Source organism: Xyrauchen texanus, chromosome 15, assembly GCF_025860055.1.
Source record: "Xyrauchen texanus isolate HMW12.3.18 chromosome 15, RBS_HiC_50CHRs, whole genome shotgun sequence".
Taxonomy (NCBI): Eukaryota; Metazoa; Chordata; class Actinopteri; order Cypriniformes; family Catostomidae; genus Xyrauchen; species Xyrauchen texanus.
Genome location: NC_068290.1, coordinates 15,878,457 through 15,897,309, shown reverse-complemented (window position 1 = coordinate 15,897,309; position 18,853 = coordinate 15,878,457). Strand labels below are relative to the sequence as shown.

At 39.3% G+C, this 18,853-nt stretch overlaps 1 protein-coding gene across 1 annotated transcript; it reads right to left on the bottom strand.

Annotated features, from left to right (window-relative positions):
- Positions 1-40: 40 nt before the first annotated feature.
- pnisr (PNN-interacting serine/arginine-rich protein) lies at positions 41-8,005 on the bottom strand. Its single transcript, XM_052144326.1, has 12 exons — positions 7,949-8,005; positions 7,236-7,355; positions 6,987-7,148; positions 6,379-6,617; positions 5,056-5,224; positions 4,765-4,955; positions 3,791-3,937; positions 3,604-3,703; positions 2,901-2,954; positions 2,356-2,547; positions 713-1,757; positions 41-375 (listed from the first exon to the last, which is right to left on the bottom strand). Exons 2-12 carry the CDS (start codon positions 7,324-7,326, stop codon positions 345-347), a joined length of 2,421 nt encoding a protein of 806 aa, XP_052000286.1. The 5' UTR covers positions 7,327-7,355; positions 7,949-8,005; the 3' UTR covers positions 41-344.
- Positions 8,006-18,853: the final 10,848 nt, after the last annotated feature.

Sequence of the window (18,853 nt, the reverse complement as noted above, 5' to 3'; positions counted from 1 at the left end):
TATGAATATTTCAGAAACAAAATGAAAGACCATGTCAGAGAGAAAGAATCATTGTTTTATTGGACAATTTACATTAAACGAGATTTTATTTCCTCATGTGTTGGGCTTTAAAATGTTACAGTTTCAAGATTCTATTGACTACTTGAATGCTTAGTTTTGCATAATACAAGGCAAAAACTAATTCCAAATCTCCTGTTTTGAAGACAACATTTAAAAATACCATGTATTTACAAAATGGGGGTGTGAAGTCGAGAGTTCACCTACAACGTTGCCTCGATAATGAGACAAGCTTGTTAACTCATGGAATTTTAAAAGAAGTGCACAAATCAGAGGCTGAATGCCCCTCAGCGCTTGCGGCGACTCGGAGATGTGGACCTGGAATAGAAACATGGGACAGAATATTAGTGCAATCACTAGCACATCTAGAACTTCATACACAAACACCTTAAAACAGCTATCGGATAAACATTGAACGAGGGGGGCTTAGGAATTAAAAACCACCTGTTTGTGTACAATTCAGTTATTATACATATCATTGTGACCATGAGCCATTGTGACCATGACCTTGGAACTAAGAATTTTAAGTTTAAAATTAACTTTGACCTAGTTTCGATATTGCAGTACACAATAGCTGTAACAAAATCGAAGTATACAGACAATCAATTCAAACATTTCAACAGTAAAACAAAAAGTAGAAAAAAATGAATACTACCTTGATCGCGACTTAGACTTGTGTTTGCGGCTTGCCTTCTTACCAGACTTGTGTGATCTTTCTGTTGACCTTGATCGACTACGTTTAGATTTTTTAGACTTTTTTTCTTTGCTAACCTCAGGGGAAGGGGACCTACTCCTGCTGGAATCGGAGTCCGAGTATTTCTTGCTAGATTTGGCAGAGCCTTTCTTGCTAGATTTGCTGTCTTGCCGTGAGAAATGAGAATCTGTGTTCGCACTCTCCTTTCTTCTCTTTGATTTGCCACTGTCCTCCTCTCTTACCTCCCCCTCTTTCTCCTTGCCCTTCTGTTTGTCTTTCTTTTTATCTAATTCTCTCTCTTTCTTCTTCTTATCCTTTTCGTGGCTCCGGCTCCTCTCTTTCCTCCTGTTTCTGTCCTTGCTGGGGGCTTTTTGTTTCCGCCTGTTGCGGCTCGTACTGCGACTCCGGCTGCGCCTGCGTTCCCTGCTGCGGCGCCTCTCTCTGCTGCAACTGCGGCTAGCTTTGGGCCGATCCTTGGACCTGCTCCTGTGGCCCCTGCTGGATCTGCGCTGCCGTGAGGAGCTACGCTTCCTGTGACGAGAGGAACGATCTGCACTGCGGTCACGGCTGCTCCGCCTTCTGTCTTTGCCCTTGTCGCGCTCCGAATGACGTCTGCGAGAGCTGCGACTTCGGCTGCGCCTACGAGTCCCATGGGAGGCAGAGCGGCTGCGTAGCCTCTTCCTTCGAGGTGAGGAAGAGCGGGAGGAGCTGCGAGAGGAGGCTGAGGAAGATGAGGATGAAGTGGACCGGCTGCTGGAAGAGCTGGAACTCGAGCTTTGACTACGTCGCTCACTTGGTGAGGGGCTGGCACTTCCGTTACGCCCTGTATGCTCTTTGCTCGGAGCTGCCCGCTTGACCTCACTGACCTCTGGCTCACTACGTGACCTGCGTCGCTCTACTGTAGGCTCCGCTTCCTTTTCCCTAACTTCCTGTTTGTGTTTGGAATCTGACTGTTCCTCCTCATAACTTGCCCTTTCTCTGCTCACTCTGTCTGATGTCACATCTTCTGTTGGATACACAAACACAAAACCATTGTTGCAAGTTATTGGACACACATTTTACAATAATGTTTTCATTACATCCAGCCTTCAACCAATGTTAGACTTAGACTATATATATTAGGGCCCTTTGATTTCCATGTGCAGTACATGCAGACTATATATTAATAAATGGCAGCTTTTGCGGTTGAATAATCATATTTAAGCCAAATAGCGGAACTGCTTATCCGGAGGTGTGAAGCGGTTCTCAAAATCATACAAACTCCAAGTGCTTCATTCAGTTTTACGCTAAAATAAGTTACATTTAAATACATTTGTAAAATTGAAGAAATTGCGACAGGAATATACTACTGCTGTATAGTAAAACGTAATATTGAATGTAGTAATAATAAATAATATATATCAATAATTATATTTTAAGCAATATCTCAAAAGCAAGAGTGCTGTTGAACTATATAAAAGGTTTTTTTATTAATACTTTCCATGAATACTGTGATGCTCTGCTGTGCAGCACTGCATTTGACAAAAATGGACATAACTCCAAATAATATTTTGAATATTTATTCAAAGTTAACCTTCCAGCTTATATACTCTGGATCAACTTACCTTTCACAGCCTGTCCCTCCAGTGCCAGCCTCTCCTGTAGATGCTGCAGCTCCCTGTCTTTGCGACGGAAGGCGTCCTGCTTCTGCCGAATTCGGTGCAGGAGCTCCTCATCGTCTGTGTCTGATGAGTCCGACCCCTTCGCACTCCGCTCCTCATCCTCACTCTCGTCTGAGCCGTAATCTCCCAGCCCGCCTGTGGTAACAAAGCCCCCCTCTTATAACGGACAGCAGGAGCAAGGCACTCATAGTCGCAGACTATCAGTTCACCCCCCACTGCTCTTCCTTCCTCACCCACTACATACGTCACTATAGCCCACCTTATGTAAAGCATGCTTTTAATAATCTTGTCATTAATTCCAAGACAGTGGGGCTGGAAGCCAACCACTTTGAGAAGATCTTCTGCTTAAACTCTGGAGCTTGCAAAAGCTCACTAAATAGCTGAGACATGAGGAAAAATAAAGAGCTAAGCTCTGAAATTGTCCCCCACCCCACAATCTCTCTTTTATTCCCCTAACCCCCGTCGGTCTAAAATGTATAGACACTTACCGAGGCCGGTCAGAGAAGCCAGTGCACTTGACTGTGCCAGCTGTTTTGCAGGAGCTTTGATTCACATCAACAACAGGAACAACATGTTAAAACACATACAGCCACCACTTTCGCATAGGCAAGAGTCTCTAGAGATGAGGGTACACATATGCACTATTCATAAGAGCTGCCTTTGGCACACACACAAAAAAAAATAACAAAAAAAAAAAAAAAAAAAAAAAAAAAAAGATGGAGAGAAGAAGAGGGTTATCACACAAAGTCCTTCACACACAATGCAAACAGTGGAGGTGGAGAGAACCAATCTGTACTAATGCAGTGTCACTTTCAAAATGAGTCGTCGTCTGGCACACAGAAGTGAGAGTACTTTTGATTTACAGGAAGTAAATCTGGTAACTGATTTGACTGGGACGCCTTTGAAACGTCTGTCAGCAAATAGGAAAAGGATTGCATTTAAATGTGTATATAACCCCTTACACCCTCCATTTGTGGGTTGTTTTCATCATCTATTGCATTAGCAGAGAATGGCTGATGAACAATTTCACTTTTGCTTGTAATCAAGTAATACACTGCTCTGCCAGTCAGACAAAATAGGCTTCATTTATCAGTCTAAAATGTAAACAAGTCATCTCTGTGGAACTGTGGCTTTTCCTTAGAATTAGAATTAAAGGCACAGTTGCATGGACCGAAGTGAACAGCAGCAGACCTTTAGTTGCTTTGCGATGGGTCTCTTTGGCCACTAGGAGGATTTCCTCATTTGTGACCTCAAGGAGAACTTCAGTGAGAAGGGTTTTAGTCATCAGCATCTGTGGAAAGCAAGAGAACAATAAGAAGCACATCACAACAAGTGACTGGACAGGCTCTACTTAATACAAGTGTGTGTGAGAACAGACCAGCTGAAATTCTTTCTCCTCTTCTGTCATTTCTGGTTCACTATGATCCTCTTGAACAGGAGGAGAACCTCCACCAAACTCCTGTCTCCTCCCTAATAATCCATCTTCTCCAGCACCATCTTCTTCACCATCCTCATCATCACTGTCCTAAATTAAAGAGCAGACTGTTGGACTAGAAACCACACGGTTATGAGCCAAGCGGCGAGAGCAATTTATGTATGTTTCAGTGTTGGTGTGCAAAAAAGGGGGACTGGGCCTTAAGGCTGTCAAATTAAAATTAAGATAAAAAAAAAATCAAATTTCGATTTTTGGATGTGTGCCAGGCACGGATGATAATATTCTTGGGCTTAAACAGGCAGAGTGCAATGAATAAAACAGACAGTGGGTGTCTCAAGACACATTTTAAAGGTTAAATTTACTTTTAAATTGACAATGTCTTAAAAAATAATGCATTGTTACTGCAAAGGCGAGACATGACGCAACAGTCAAAGATGTCCATCTAGCGCATGCTTGCATAGAAAAAGACAGTCGCGTCGGAGTGAAAGGCCCCTAGAGGTGGAGGTCTTTGGCTGTAGTGTCTTGACTATGCCTTGCAGTCGTCTGCGTCTTGCTGCAAAAGCACGTTTTTTTTTTTTACAATTATATTAATTTGTTCCATCCTCATTTGGATTTACATAAAAATTTGGATTTGAGATTCACCTCCTACATAAAATAATGTCTTTAAAATTTTTATACAATTCGAATTTTGTTAATATTTCAGTGAAAAATTCGAATTTTGTTTCTCAGCCCTTTTGATAGCCCTACTGGGCCTGGATTTAGAATAACCAAAAAACAGGCTAACTAAAATTACTGAAGAGAATCATGATCATGTCAAACAATGTTTGTGTGTATGCGTCAATGAACACCAGACAACAGTTGTCAAAGTAACCTCAGTAGGGTCTTCCCTGTAAAAAGGTACAGAAAAAGATGCTTACAAATTTGCTCTTGCGTGGCAACCGAGGCCCATCAACTTCCTCCTCTACTATTTCGCTATCCAATTCATCATTTGCAATTTCAGCTCGCTCTTTCTCCATCCTCTCCCTCTCCAACTTTCTCTGCTTATCACGGTCCATCTTTTCAAGGCCTTCTCGAATCCATGCAGGCAAGGTCCTTCTTTTAACAGCATCTAGACCAAGACAATGTTAAGATGTACATTTCTCTAACAACCTACCACAACAACAGCTTTCTCTAGTTTGATGAACGTCTTAGTTCTCTTTTGTACTCACCAAGAGAAGGTGCCTCTGGTTTAATTCCCAACTGGTTGGGAGATCTGGGACGTTCTGGTCTGAAGCTAGGGAGACGGTCTCTTCTGTTTTGAGGGCCATCGGGCCAGTAAGGTGTGTGAAATCCAGAGGAGGGAGGTCCATATGCATTCCCTGTAGGCACTGCTCCATGCTAAGATAAAATGATAAAGGAATGCCTGACTATAAGCGACTAAAACTGAGAAGGTAGCAGCACCAAAGGCATTGTTCACCTAAAAATGAAAATTCTGTTATAGTTTACTTACCCTAATGTTGTTTCAAAACTGCATTTCTATTTCTTATGCAACCATAACGGGGCCATTTCTGAAAATATTGGAGCCCAAAGTGAAATCCTACTTGGAGCGCAAGTTCTCACATGAACATACAAGCCATTGTGAATGGGCTTCTCTCATAGCATTCATGAATGCACAACAAAAGTCAAGATTTGAACTGAAAAATACCATAACATTTCAGGTAGTTCCTCAACAAAAGCTATCGCATGCCCTTAGAAGTCTTGGAATATCACACACAAGTCACATAGACTACACGAGGAGCATCCGTTGACACAGCGCAATAGCGTAAGGCGGTTTAAACTAGATGCGTCAAAGCAAATGTTCTAAACAGTTAATTTGTGTTGTAGGCAGTAGTAGAGCCATTGCATGCAGCACAAAAAGGAACGGGACATCAGTTTACTGAGGGTACATCAGATGCTTCCAGTGTAGCCAGCATCATTGATTATGATAGGGTTCTATTGCTTTTGCCATGATGCGCCACCAGCGTCCGGTGTAGACAGGGTGTAAGTGGCTTTCACCACATATTATTTTTTTTTTTAAATACACCAGGGATGAGACAATATTATGTTTTGTAGTACCAGTAATCAACTCTATGCCACAAATGCTGTTTATCGAGTTCAACTTCTATTGAACTCAGAACATTTATTTGAAGCGAGTCAGTAACAACTGTGATTATATTGAAAAGATGGATGGCGATATTCATTAAAACTAGTTGTCATTTGATACATTCTGATCAAATTAACTACATGAAGAGCTATTAATGAAATCAGATTAATCACACTTAATAGCATATCAATATTTTACTGAAAAAAAGGTCATTTAAATAATTAGAAATATAATACAGATAATTCAAAATTAAAATGTTTCATTTTGTGTTCCACATAAGAGAGGAAGTCATGGGTTTGAAACAACATGAGGGTAAGTATATTATGTCACTTTTAATTTGAGTAAACAATCCATTAATAGATTGACAATAACTTTTGATGAACTCCGAGCCAGACCGACAAAAGCATACCTGATAATCAAACTGGTTGACAGTTACTGGGCCAATAGGATAAGGTTCAGGCTGGCCTCCAAAGCCATGACTGTTTTGAGGAAAGCCCCCATGGCGTGGGTCTCCAGGAAATTCCAAACTATCCTGACTGTTACTGTCCTCTGATGGGTGGACCACATCCATTGGTCCTTGCCCAGGAGGAATCCATGCTTGCTCTTGAGGAGGAGGGGGAGGGGGAGGCTGGCCGTGCATCCCCCACTCTATAAGCAATCCATAATTATGATAAAAATTAAAAAGAAAGCAACAGTTTAGTACAATCTTCAGATGCTCTAAACCTTTTGTTTTAAAGGCGAAGCGTTTAAGTTCTGCTAAGTTCTAGAGGCAACAAACAGAACTGCATAAATTATTGTAGTCAAACAAGATTCAAACACTCCCCCAAAGTCCCATTGCTCAGCAAACATGTAATCCCACCCCATAGGCCAATGTTATGTCCGGCCCAGTCGGGCTGCTCAAACAGACTGCAATTCTGTTTTGTGGCACAGAAATGAAACACTTCACCTTTCAAATTTTAAAGCAGCAAGATACAATTTCAAGTGGTCATTATAATCAAATAGGGTAAGTAGTCTCACCTGGTTGCCATCCTCTGCCAAAATTCTGTTCGCCCGAAAAGGCACCATGGTTATTATGGGGTGCAGGCTCCATATTTTGCATTTCCTGGCCATTGGGCTGGTCTCCAGTGGATTCTTTCTGTGCAATCCATGCTTGTGCTAAAGCAGCCCAGTCCACTTGACCTGCATAAACAGACATGCATAACTTCCACTGTACTGTTAAATCCACATTAACTAGTTTTAAGAAGAAAAAAAACACTGTGTTTTTACCTGGATCTTGCTGATGTTGAAAAGACTGCATCCACTGCTGTTGTGACCCCAGAGGCCACTGTGGCCAGGGCTGTCCTCCCTGGTCCCACATCTTTACTTTGAATGTCCTATGCCTGGAGCCTACATGTAAAACAAAACACATAAACAAATTGTGCGATACCGAAAAACAAAAAAATAAATAAATAAAAAGATTTTTTGTGTCTTAATCGGGCAAATGTGCAAAGAATGTTCGCAAAAATTAACGTGTAAAAGTGTAAAATCACAGCTTGATAATTAAAAGTCAGCTTCCTTCAAGCCTTTAAGGACATTTGTCCTGAAATTGTTCTGCATTGAGGATCAATACACCTGAAATCTAACCTGACAGATGCACATACGGAGACACACTAGCAGCCGATGAACATTGGCAACACTCAGGATGCCTTCATCCTTAAATTGCATGCAGTTTAATTAACTACGTATTTCTATACACATGCTTTCACCAAACATTTTTATGGCACAAATGAAAACGAATATAATCGTCGCCGTAAGACAAGATATGCAACCGCTAGGCCGCACCTCTCCAACATCAACCATTAAAAGCAACTTTGTTCCAGCGGCACGGTCAAAATGCATTAAATCAACTGATTCACCGATCGTCACAACTGATGGCAAAGAGAAGCACATAACTTTAGAGCGGTATGATACAGATTTGCAGACACGTTGTGCTCTCTTACCTCTTCAGTTTTCTGATTCTCATCAGCAAAATGGCGATGAAATGATGACCTGGAAACAATACCAGAAAAAATGACCTCACACCAGAAGCCCTCTAGTGGATGTGACTACAAGAACACTTTCCACTAATTGTATCCCTACAAAACGATTAGGCTATGTGGGATAATATGGACATTAAGATTAAAAACAGCTCAATTTTTTTTTTTAAATGACTTAATAAAAAAACAATATTTTTGTTGCAGTCCTTTTTTATTGCAAATTTTGGTATATGAGGAAATTATGAATATCTATCAATATATTTTGCCATTTAAAGATTATCAATCTGTTGTAAAGGCGATACCAGAGAGCATAGCTTTTTTATGAAATCGTCTCTAACCTATGGTGTTGGTCATAAACAACTACCTCAGTTATTCTTGGGAGGAACGTTATTTTTTAAGTAGCCTACAGCCTGTAACAAATGTATCCGCCAATTATCCCATTCGCGGTTAGCCATTGTCCCAAGAGGAACATTTTTTGGATGTCTTTTATTGACGACATTCAATGGAAGAAAGCGTGGTTGTTACCATATAAATATTGTATTTCAAATCAAACTAAATGTGTATCCATGTAATGCACACTGGCGAGATATTGTGATGTAGCCTAAGTATTAAAAAGGCTAATAATAAATTTGCTGATAGCCTACTGACAAGAGACTTGTACTGACAGTCAGCCAATGTTTCAGCACGCTGTTAGAGCTGGATAGTAAAAGACGCTCGACTCCAGCAGGTGGCATTCAGTGTTTGCACAGTATGGCTCAGTATCGGACTATTTGTTCTTTTATTCACATTATGGTGTTGGTGTGCGTGCTTATAAACCAAGAAAGTGGATTTATATACAAATCTGGAATATAAGTTTATTTCAGATGCTGGTTTAGAAATGAGCTATACCAGTATAGACATTCTATGCATGTTTTTTTTTTTTTTATATTAGTATCCAATATATTGATGATCAACTGATGTATGGGTATTCTGAATTTATATTTGTTTGTTAAAGTATACGTTATAGAAGGAAATTAGTAGTGCATTTGGATTGTGTTTGTGCATTTATCTGTGAATGCTGTTTATTGCTTTTGGAAGTGCTCATGCCATATGCACCATGTGTATTAATTTAGTTTATTCTTAACTTGTGTTATTTCATTATTGTTCATTTCTATTTATATTCCCCTTTTAGACCACACAAATATAAACCTATGTGCACAAAGCTCCAGAATTACACTGTAGAATTTATTGTGGTGAAAATAAAGGGTCAAAAAATGTCAAGCTGTTTCTTCATGTCTCTGATCGGACATCTGTTGTGAACTAGTTCCCCATCAGCATCCCCTGTTGTTTGAAGTTTAACCAATTTTACATGGTCCTGCGAGCTGGAAACAAGAGTTTTCTACAGTTGTGGAGATGCAGCCATCAAATGATGTTCCTGATGTGTGTCCCAGGAGGAAAGCTTCTCTTTCAGCACACTTACAGGATTATGATTTGACTGGTTATAACCTACCTAGACCCTTATCACCACCCTGTTATTCCCATAAATCCCCTTGTGCTGTGTCAGCCGAAGAAGATGTAAGGAGGGACACCCCACAGGCAGCAGCATATCATAGTGATTATCGCAGTGCACAACAGTGGTATATAACTGATAGATGGGACCAGCATATGGAAGCCCTGCTTGAAAAAAATGCTAATTTAAGGAAACTCGACAAAGACCTGATTATCATGGTTCAGCAGCTAAAGGAGGAAAAAAGAGATTAGGCAGACGAACTTATTTGTACTTCATGATGTCAATGAATGAAACCGGGAGAAAGCAGTGCTAAGGGAGAATTCATCTTCTAGCCCTACTGAGGTGCTCTTCATTGAGGAGCCCCATAGGAAGTTGAAAGGTACTTTTGAAAATATGCAAATTTATTCCAAGAAATGGAGATCAATCCATGAACGCTTATGCCATTCTTGATGATGGCTCCAAGAGGACCATCTTGCTGTGCAATGCTGCTAAGCAGCTGAGAATGAAAGGTAAGCCAGAGGACCTGCCCCAATGCACAGTCAGACAAGAGTTAAAGGTTCTGCATGGGGTGGCTGTTTCCTTCAACCTTTCACCCCCTCTTTGTGGACCTAAAACAGCAGTAATGCTTCAGCTAAGAAGCATAGAGCGTTGCCTCAGTAATTCCTCTGATCAACCGATTGGAGCAGGCAGGCTACATTGTTGAACTGTAGTCCGGAGCAGAGTACACTCCAATGAGTTGGTATATTCCACACCATATGGTTGAACATAATGGGAAACATAGGGTGGTTTTCAACTGTTCATTCCAGTTTAAAGGGAACAACATCAATGAACTGTTACTTCAGGACCAACACTGACTCCCTCGTTACTGGCTGTGCTGCTAAGATTCCGAGAATATGCTATTGGTAGTGACATTAAGGGAATGTTTCACCAAATTAGACTCCTTCCTGAAGATTGAACCCTTCTCTGTTTTCTATGGAGAGATCAACAGTGAGTAAAGCAGCCCAAGGTCTATGAATGGCAAGTTCTCCCCTTTGGGACTGCTAGTAGCCCATGTTGTGCTGTATTTTCCTTGCAGAAGCATATCCAGGAAAACAGTCAGACTGGTGAAGAGGTATTGAAGTCATTCTACGTGGACAGTTATCAGCAAAGTCTGCCCTCTGCAGATGAAGCAAGGCTCTTGGTAGATAAGTTGCAGACAATCTTAGCCGGAGGATTTGAACTCAGGCAATGGGCTCGTAACACACCTTCAGTGATCAGCCATTTACCAGAGGCATCCATTTCTGATAGTGCTGAGCAATAGATAGCCATGGGTAATATCATCAACCATGAATCAGTGCTTGGACTTCAGTGGAACTGCCAGACTGTTAATTTGTCCCATATGCTCCGTACTGTAGAGTGCTGTGAAGTTACCATGCGCAATATCTATAAGGTTCTTGCCAGTCAATATGATCCCCATGTCTACATCATCCCATACACCACTCATGCAAAGTTAATAGTTCAGTGACTATGTGACAAGAAGAGAGATTGGGATGATCCCAAGTTACCTGATGATTTATTGAATGCTTGGAAAGTATGGTCCGGTGAGCTCATTGACCTACAAAAGATAGTACTACCCAGATGCTATTGCAGCTCACCAAAGATGTTGTTTCAAGTCAGCCAGATCCGAGTAAGCTTATGTGTCTGTTGCATATCTTCGGACAGAAGACCAGCTTGGAGAAGTAGAGATCACATTCATAGTAGCTAGATCAAGAGTAACTCCAAAGAAACATCTGTCAATACCTCGTCTAGATCTGTGTGCAGCCCATACCAGTGCCCAGTTGGCCAAAATCCTGCAGAATGTAGTAAATCTGTCCATTGGCCAAGTTTTTCTCTGGTCCGATTCCACCACAGTTCTGACCCGGCTTCAATCCGAATCCTGTCGATTTAAAGTTTTCGTCTTTACACGTGTAGCAGAGATTCAGGATCTTACTAGCCACTGTAAATGGCACTATGTGGATTCAGACAATAACCCTGCTGATGACATCACAAGATGAAAAAGGCTGGCAGAGCTAGGGCTGCAAAGCCATTATAATACAGGGCTGGTATTCCTTCATTTCTCATCTGATCAGTGGCCGGTTACAACACAGTCAACTCTTATTGAAAGTGAGGAACTAAAAAACTCTAATGTCTGTGGTCTGATTAGTACAAGTCGTTCACCCATACCCGATCCAATCAAATTTCTGACCTTTCAAGAGTTACTGACAGCCACTGCTGAATCTCAGTAAAAATGGATCCAACCTATCAGCTGATGACTTGGCTATCCTTCAGCAAGCCTAATTAGAAAGCTTTCCCTCAGATATGGCACATCTTACAGTGGGAAAAGAACTTAATAACAACAGTCGACTTCTTAGCCTAGCCCCTGAACTTGACTGTGAAAGTCAACTCATCAGGTTAGGAGGTCGCCTTCACATTAAGGACTACAACAACAGGTTGCTCCATGCAGAACCTGAGAGAGTGCTAGCGGAAATGCACAGGAAATATTGGATCCTCCGAGGTAGGGAAGTAATACGACATTATCAGCGCAAAGATTGTTCAGCATGTCAGAGACTGCTTAAGAACACAGAGGTACCTAAAATGGCAGATTTGCCTCCACCAAGACTACGTCTTCACAAACCCGCCTTCTATTCAGCTGGTTTTGACCGCTTTGGTCCATATATAGTGAGAATTAGTCGTAGAAGTGAGAAGCGCTTGGGCATTTTGTTCAAGTGCATGACTACCTGTGCTGTGTATATTGACCTTCCAAGACTGGATACAGACTCCTTCCTTATGGCCCTCAGATGTTTTATAGCACTACGTGGAAAACCATTTGAGATTTTGTCAGATCAGGGTACCAATTTTAAAGGAGGGGAGAAGGAACTGAAACAGAACTTTGCTGCAGTAGTTCGAGAATTTCAGGAACATCTAGCTAGCCAACAGTTCATATTTCACTTAAACCCACCTCATGCACCACATTTTGGTGGATGTTGGGAGAGAGAAATTCACTCCCTGACGCAGGCCGTACAGGTTACATTAGGAGCCCAGCCTATACCAGAAGAAACTCTCCTGTTTCTGATCCGGATTCTATTACCCCTAATTCGCTCCTTATGGGGCAGCCTGATTCATCCCTTCCTCAAGTGATCTATCCTTAAAGTGAACTACTGAGTCAACGTCGTTGTCGTCACAGCCAAATCTTAGCAGATCACTTCTGGAAACGATACATCAAGTTCTACTTACCTGGTCTTCAGACTCGCAGCAAATGGCAATTAGAGTTTGGTGTCACCAGACATCAAAGTGGGATCTGTAGTGAACTAGTTCCCCATCAGCATCCCCTATTAGTTGAACTTTAACCAATTTTACAGTGAGCGATATGTGTACTTTTTTGTAATAATAAAAGTAAAAGCCTAAAAGCCTTCAATTGAATTTTTTTACAATATTTTTTGCATTAAGGATATTATCTTGTAGCGCATTTACGGGTTTCATTTAAAGTTCGCAAACTGGTTAGTGTGGCGGTGTTGTGTTATACTATTAGCTTAGCCATACTCTGTTTACAATATGGTGTCGGCAGTTTGCGCATGCATGGTGGATTGCCACGGATGAGTCCCTTTAGGACTTCCTATGAACTTTCCTCACCATAGCAGCCAACACCACTGATTTGTTATCTGGGTCAACACTAATGAAAACAGTTTTATCGATGCATATGAACGTCAATGCATTCCACAATGCACAAATAAACAGTAATCAATTAAAGTGCCCAGTTTCTCACACCAATATATGTAGCGACTTTGGTATGATAAATGTACACCATACGGGTGAAAGTGTCAGGTACGTTACCATTGTTTGTAAGGTAAACCATACGTGTGAGCTAGGAATTCAATTAAACTTTCTTATTTCTACATTAATATGTAAGGAAATTAATAATGGAAGCAGTTGCGTTTGACAACCATTATAATTTAGATAAATGACAAATAACTAGATTATTTGTCGGACTAAATGCTTCCGTATTGATTGTCTATCAATTCTCAGAAAGGATATTTTTGTGTGGTCACACAAAAATAACTCTTTCTTTGCATGGAGCTGAGATCGAATCTTTAAATTTACATTGATTTACAAGCAGACCAGAATCAACTCACAAGAATGTACACAAACGTTTAACTAAAACATGAACACATATCTAATCTAAACGAAGACATACAGTGCATCCGGAAAGTATTCACAGCACTTCACTTTTTCTACATTTTGCTATGTTACAGCCTTATTCCAAAATGGATGAAATTCATTATTTTCCTCAAAATTCTACAAACAATACCCCATAATGACACTGTGAAAGAAGTCTGTTTGAAATCTTTGCAAATTTATTAAAAATATAAAAATTCACATGTACATATGTATACACAGCCTTTGCCTTGACACCCAAAATTGAGCTCAGGTGGATCCTGTTTCCACTGATCATCCTTGAGATGTTTCTACAACTTGATTGGAGTCCACCTGTGGTAAATTCGGTTGATTGGACATGATTTGGAAAGGCACACACCTGTCTATATAAGGTCCCACAGTTAACAGTTCATGTCATGGCAATTTTTTATTTGTTTTTTTTTATTTTTAATACATTTGCAAATATTTCAAAGAAACTTCTTTCATGTTGTCATTATGGGGTATTTTTTTGTAGAATTTTGATGAAAATAATGAATTTAATCAATTTTGGAATAAGGCTGTAACATAACAAAATGTGGAAAAATTAAAGCGCTGCGAATACTTTCCGGTTGCACTGTATATACCACTTTGCACTGTGTTACACAATAATTCATTTGATAGGAAACATGGCAGAACTAATTTTACTGTATCTGGTAGTTCTGTCATAAGGCAAGCATAAAACGGTATACAGTACAAAAACACTTTACAGGACAGTAATGATCCTATACACAATGTTCTGGGGATATGTTTGACAGTTATGACATACAAATATGACAGTTTGTCTATAATTTAATGAAGAAAGGTCTGTGTTGTTCTGGCCTTTGTGTCCATTTCCTATGGGGGACAGAAGTGATCACGCTTTCTGAATTCCTTTGCTGATAACGATCAGTGGAGGATCAGACATAGATTGGGCCTGTGTGGGCCTCTGCTTGCTACAGTCTTGAGACAGCTGTTGGCTTATTCATTAAATAATGAATAATTGTGTGTTTGATTGTCCAGATGCTACAATCTGTTATTTTGAACATGAGAATAAAGTGTTAGTTTGTATTGTAAATTTTTTTAATTTTATTCTTTTAGCAAAATTTTATTTGCACAATCAGAGGTATCTTAAAAAGCTACCCAGGCTCACTGAGTTCTTAGTTGAAGTGGAGTAAAAAAAAGCTACTACAAGAACACTTTATTAACTTCATCGAAGGCTTTCAAATCTAGCAAGTCAGTCCACTGTTGGACATCTTTGGAATGCTCTCAGGAGGCTATTTCCAGTCTTGCCGGTGCAGCTCTTATCTTCTTGAATGGGGGGAACAATGAAATCTAAAAAACGGTTGGTCCAAGATTACAATTAAAGATCATGTTTCAAACCAGCAATAAAATTGGACAATACTGGAATCATAAATTGTGATGCATTACCTCATATTACGGTAAAAAACGAAATTTTCACAGCTTGTATAGCTAATGCGCATGCATGTTCTAAAGTTGATTGACAGGTAATGTCTGTATCTGAAAGGTTGGCTCTTTTAACTGTAAGGCGGAACTTCCTTTCTACATCTGTTGACCGTTGGGCGTTCAGAAATTCTTGGTTGAGCGTTCTAATTTCTCCCATTAATTTAATAGAAGTGGCCCATCTCTGCTAAATAATCTCTGACCTAATGCAGAAACAGTGTACTGTCAGACAAAACATCTATTTGATGAGAGAAAAATATATCATGGGTATATGTTAAGTTTTTACAGCAAGTCAGTCCACTATCAGACATCTTTGGAATACTCTCTAGAGGCTATTTCCAGTCATGCCAGTGCAGCTCCTATCTCCTTAAATGGAGAAAGACCAAAATCTCAAAAACAGTTGGTCAAGATTGCAATAAAAGAGCATATCTAAAATTGGCAATAACAATTGACAATATTGGAATCATAAATTGTGATTCTTAACCTCATATTACCCTAAAAATTTAATTTTCCTGGCTTGTCTGGGCATGCGCATTCGAGAGTTAATCTACAGGTGACGTCTGTATCTAAAAGGTGATTGGCTCTTTTAACTGTAAGCCGGGACTACCTTTTTACATCCGTTGGGCGCACAAATCTCCAATTTCACTCACTCATTTTAATAGAAGTGGCTCTTTGGTATAATCTTCGGTATATGCGTTAAACAGAAAGTGTAAAAAGGGGTCTGTCATAATATCAACATGAAAGGAATTACAGTTTAATTACAATACAATTTAATATCAATTGACAGCATTCTGGCATACGGTTGATAAATACATTTTTTTATTCTGACTTAACCACCCTTTTCATAAAAAAAAAGAAGCAGCAAAAATCTGGGTTCTAGTGAGGCACTTACAATGGAAGTGAATGGGGACAATCCATAAATGTAAAATACTCACTATTTCAAAAGTTTAGCCACAATCACTTCCTAACCTTTTCTGTGTAAATTTGCCAATTTTATAGCTTCGATGCCACAATGTAATGTCATCAAACTCTAAAATGACTGTAAAAATGATGATTTAAACAACTTAGCTCAAATAATACATGAGTTTTAACAGAATTAATGTAAGTGATTTTATAATATTATACGCTTCACATTTCTGCCTTTAAACCCCCCAAAAATGTTCCCCTGTAACTTAGATTTTTGCTTAAAAAAATTGAATGGACAGAGGAATTTTTTAATCTAAATTGTTTTTGTGGTTATCAACATTATGCCACTAATGCTGTCGATTGAGCTTAACTTGTACTGGACCTGGAATGTTCTTTTAAGAAACAACAAAGCTCCCCTTAGACACAAAATTCCTACAAATAAATATAAGTGACGCATTTTGCATGGCCTGTTGACATGGCATGTATTCAGTTTTTTATTGCAATCAAATATTGTGTTTCATTGATTTGAAAGCTTTAGTTTATAAACATAAATGTGGCTATCCAAATTGTTGGAATGTTTGAGCACTTTTAATTAAAATATGATAATCCATTATGAACACTGACATAAAAAAATCAATCAATATACAATATGTATATAATATAAACAATTAAACATGATCTCATTGTGGTCTGTTTTCTCAAATGGTGGTCATGAATTTACATACTATAGGAGACTAGGGTTGGTTACAGGGGTTGGCAGGCACAGAGTTATTACAGTATCTGGCAATTTTGTAATTCATTTCACAAAAGTGTAACATGTTCTGTCATGGCATTTGAATGATTTCTGTGTTAGTGAACACAACTTTTCATTTAATCAATGTAAAAACTACAAAATAATAACTTTGTGTCAGCCAATCCCTGTATATTCTTATAGAATGAATAGAAGTAACACGAAGAAAGATTTTTGATAATAAATTATTTTCAGTAAATAGTAATGGTTAAATCACGTATAATAATAATCATAATTATTATTATTTTCATTATTATTAGGCCTGTCACACACACACAGTTCACATGGATTTATTATTATTATATTTTTTTATCCCTAACTGTTGGCAAAGTGCCAAAATTGCTTAATAGCATGTGACAACTCAATGTGACATGCTACAGTATAGGCCATCTAAAAATATTTTAATCAACATTCTCTGTTTTATCATGAATGCAGTTTTGTTAATTATTATATAATAATATTAATTTAGAAACCAAATAAAAACATTGTTTAGTATGTTTTTTTTTAAGCAATTACAATTATGGGGACACTAGAAATGTCCTTCTAAACCACATTTATAGCATAATACCCTTGTTATTACCAGTTTGTAACCTAAAGAAAGTCCTTGTAAACGACTTAAGCCTGCCCGCGCACGCACACACACACACACACACACACGCACACACACACACACACATACACAAAACAGTGACCAGTTACAGCTCCAAAAGACACAGAATGTACACATTATTTGTCAACTACCCATGTACTGACCCTCAATATACTGGACAAAATGGATACAGTATTTTTACAAAAATGATAGTGTGCGAGAATTATGATTTTAGTCTCCAAGAAAAAAGAGATATGTGGTATATTGACACAGGCCGGCACACATTGTGTTGATGTCTCCGTTAGCAATTCAATCTCACATTACTGTTGAAGCTTCTGGAATGAAGGAATTTTGAGGATAAACCTTGAATAAACCACAATTGTGTAAAGCACCCATGATTTGAATAAACCAGAAATTTCAATGACTCTTTCTGGCATACTCAACACAAGGTAAATACATAAGACTGGATGAAACCCAAAACATTGCATAGAAATCAGAGCTAAAACTGGATAGAAAATGAGCTTTGATATCCTATCCATCATACCTACTAATATCACACACTTCTAGTTTCTGGAGCCCAGTGACAGATGAGAAAATCTAATTAACACAGCTGTAGAGAACAGTACTGCACTGCCACTTCAGACATATGGAATCACATTTTAAAGTGGCTGAAGTGAATACATGTTGTTGAGAATCCCAAAAACACAGCTGGGTCAAAAAGATAACAAGCAACTTTTGTAACCACCCTGGAGGTATGATAAGCAAAAACCCATCCACATGTCTGAATGTTTCACTTGAGGCAGACATGCACCTCTAAGTGGCAGACGGGTGCTTTTTCAATAAATTCAGCGGGTTCTTTCTAAAGGGAAATGAAGATCCTCCCGACCCCATTTCAGGTTTCTCTGTCAGTTCAGACAGAGGGAACACATCATATCATTAACTCAGATTAAATCACTTCTGATCTGTAAACACAATGTTACTTAACCAGAGCCCTGCTTTAAAGAGACGCACACTCTTCACAAACATTGCACATTCTTCTTGGTGTCCTTACACTTGGTGATGACTGATAATGGTCTAACAGCTTGATTTGAATGTCACAAAACAAGGAGAGGGAGAAGGCACAAGGACAGGATTGTTTCAGACGTTGCCCTTTTCTTGATTCCACACCCACCTCTTCTTCACCAGTCAGCGACATGTTCTAAAACAGCACGCCTTTGCACCCGTCACAGCGAATTGCTGCTGTGGACAGAGTAAAAATGGCATCCTGGGATTTGTGGTGACAACAGAGGCTAATGGCCGACAATGTCTAAAAATAAAATAAAAAATAAGATGCAAAGACCCAAAAACAATTCAGTGCCATGCACAGAAATCAATTCAAAATCCACTCAAAGACAATGCTCAAAGGGTTTCTTCAACTATATGTATTTAAATTATCATCTTAAAGGA

What these genes read in the sequence shown, in the direction of transcription:
- pnisr (XM_052144326.1), bottom strand. Translation starts at nt 7,326, where the DNA reads ATGTGGGACCAGGGAGGACAGCCCTGGCCACAGTGGCCTCTGGGGTCA. An exon ending in TCAACATCAGCAAGATCCAG is followed by an intron (nt 7,149 to 7,235) that starts GTAAAAACACAG and finishes CTGTTTATGCAG; the next exon opens with GTCAAGTGGACTGGGCTGCT. An exon ending in TGGCAGAGGATGGCAACCAG is followed by an intron (nt 6,618 to 6,986) that starts GTGAGACTACTT and finishes GATTGCTTATAG; the next exon opens with AGTGGGGGATGCACGGCCAG.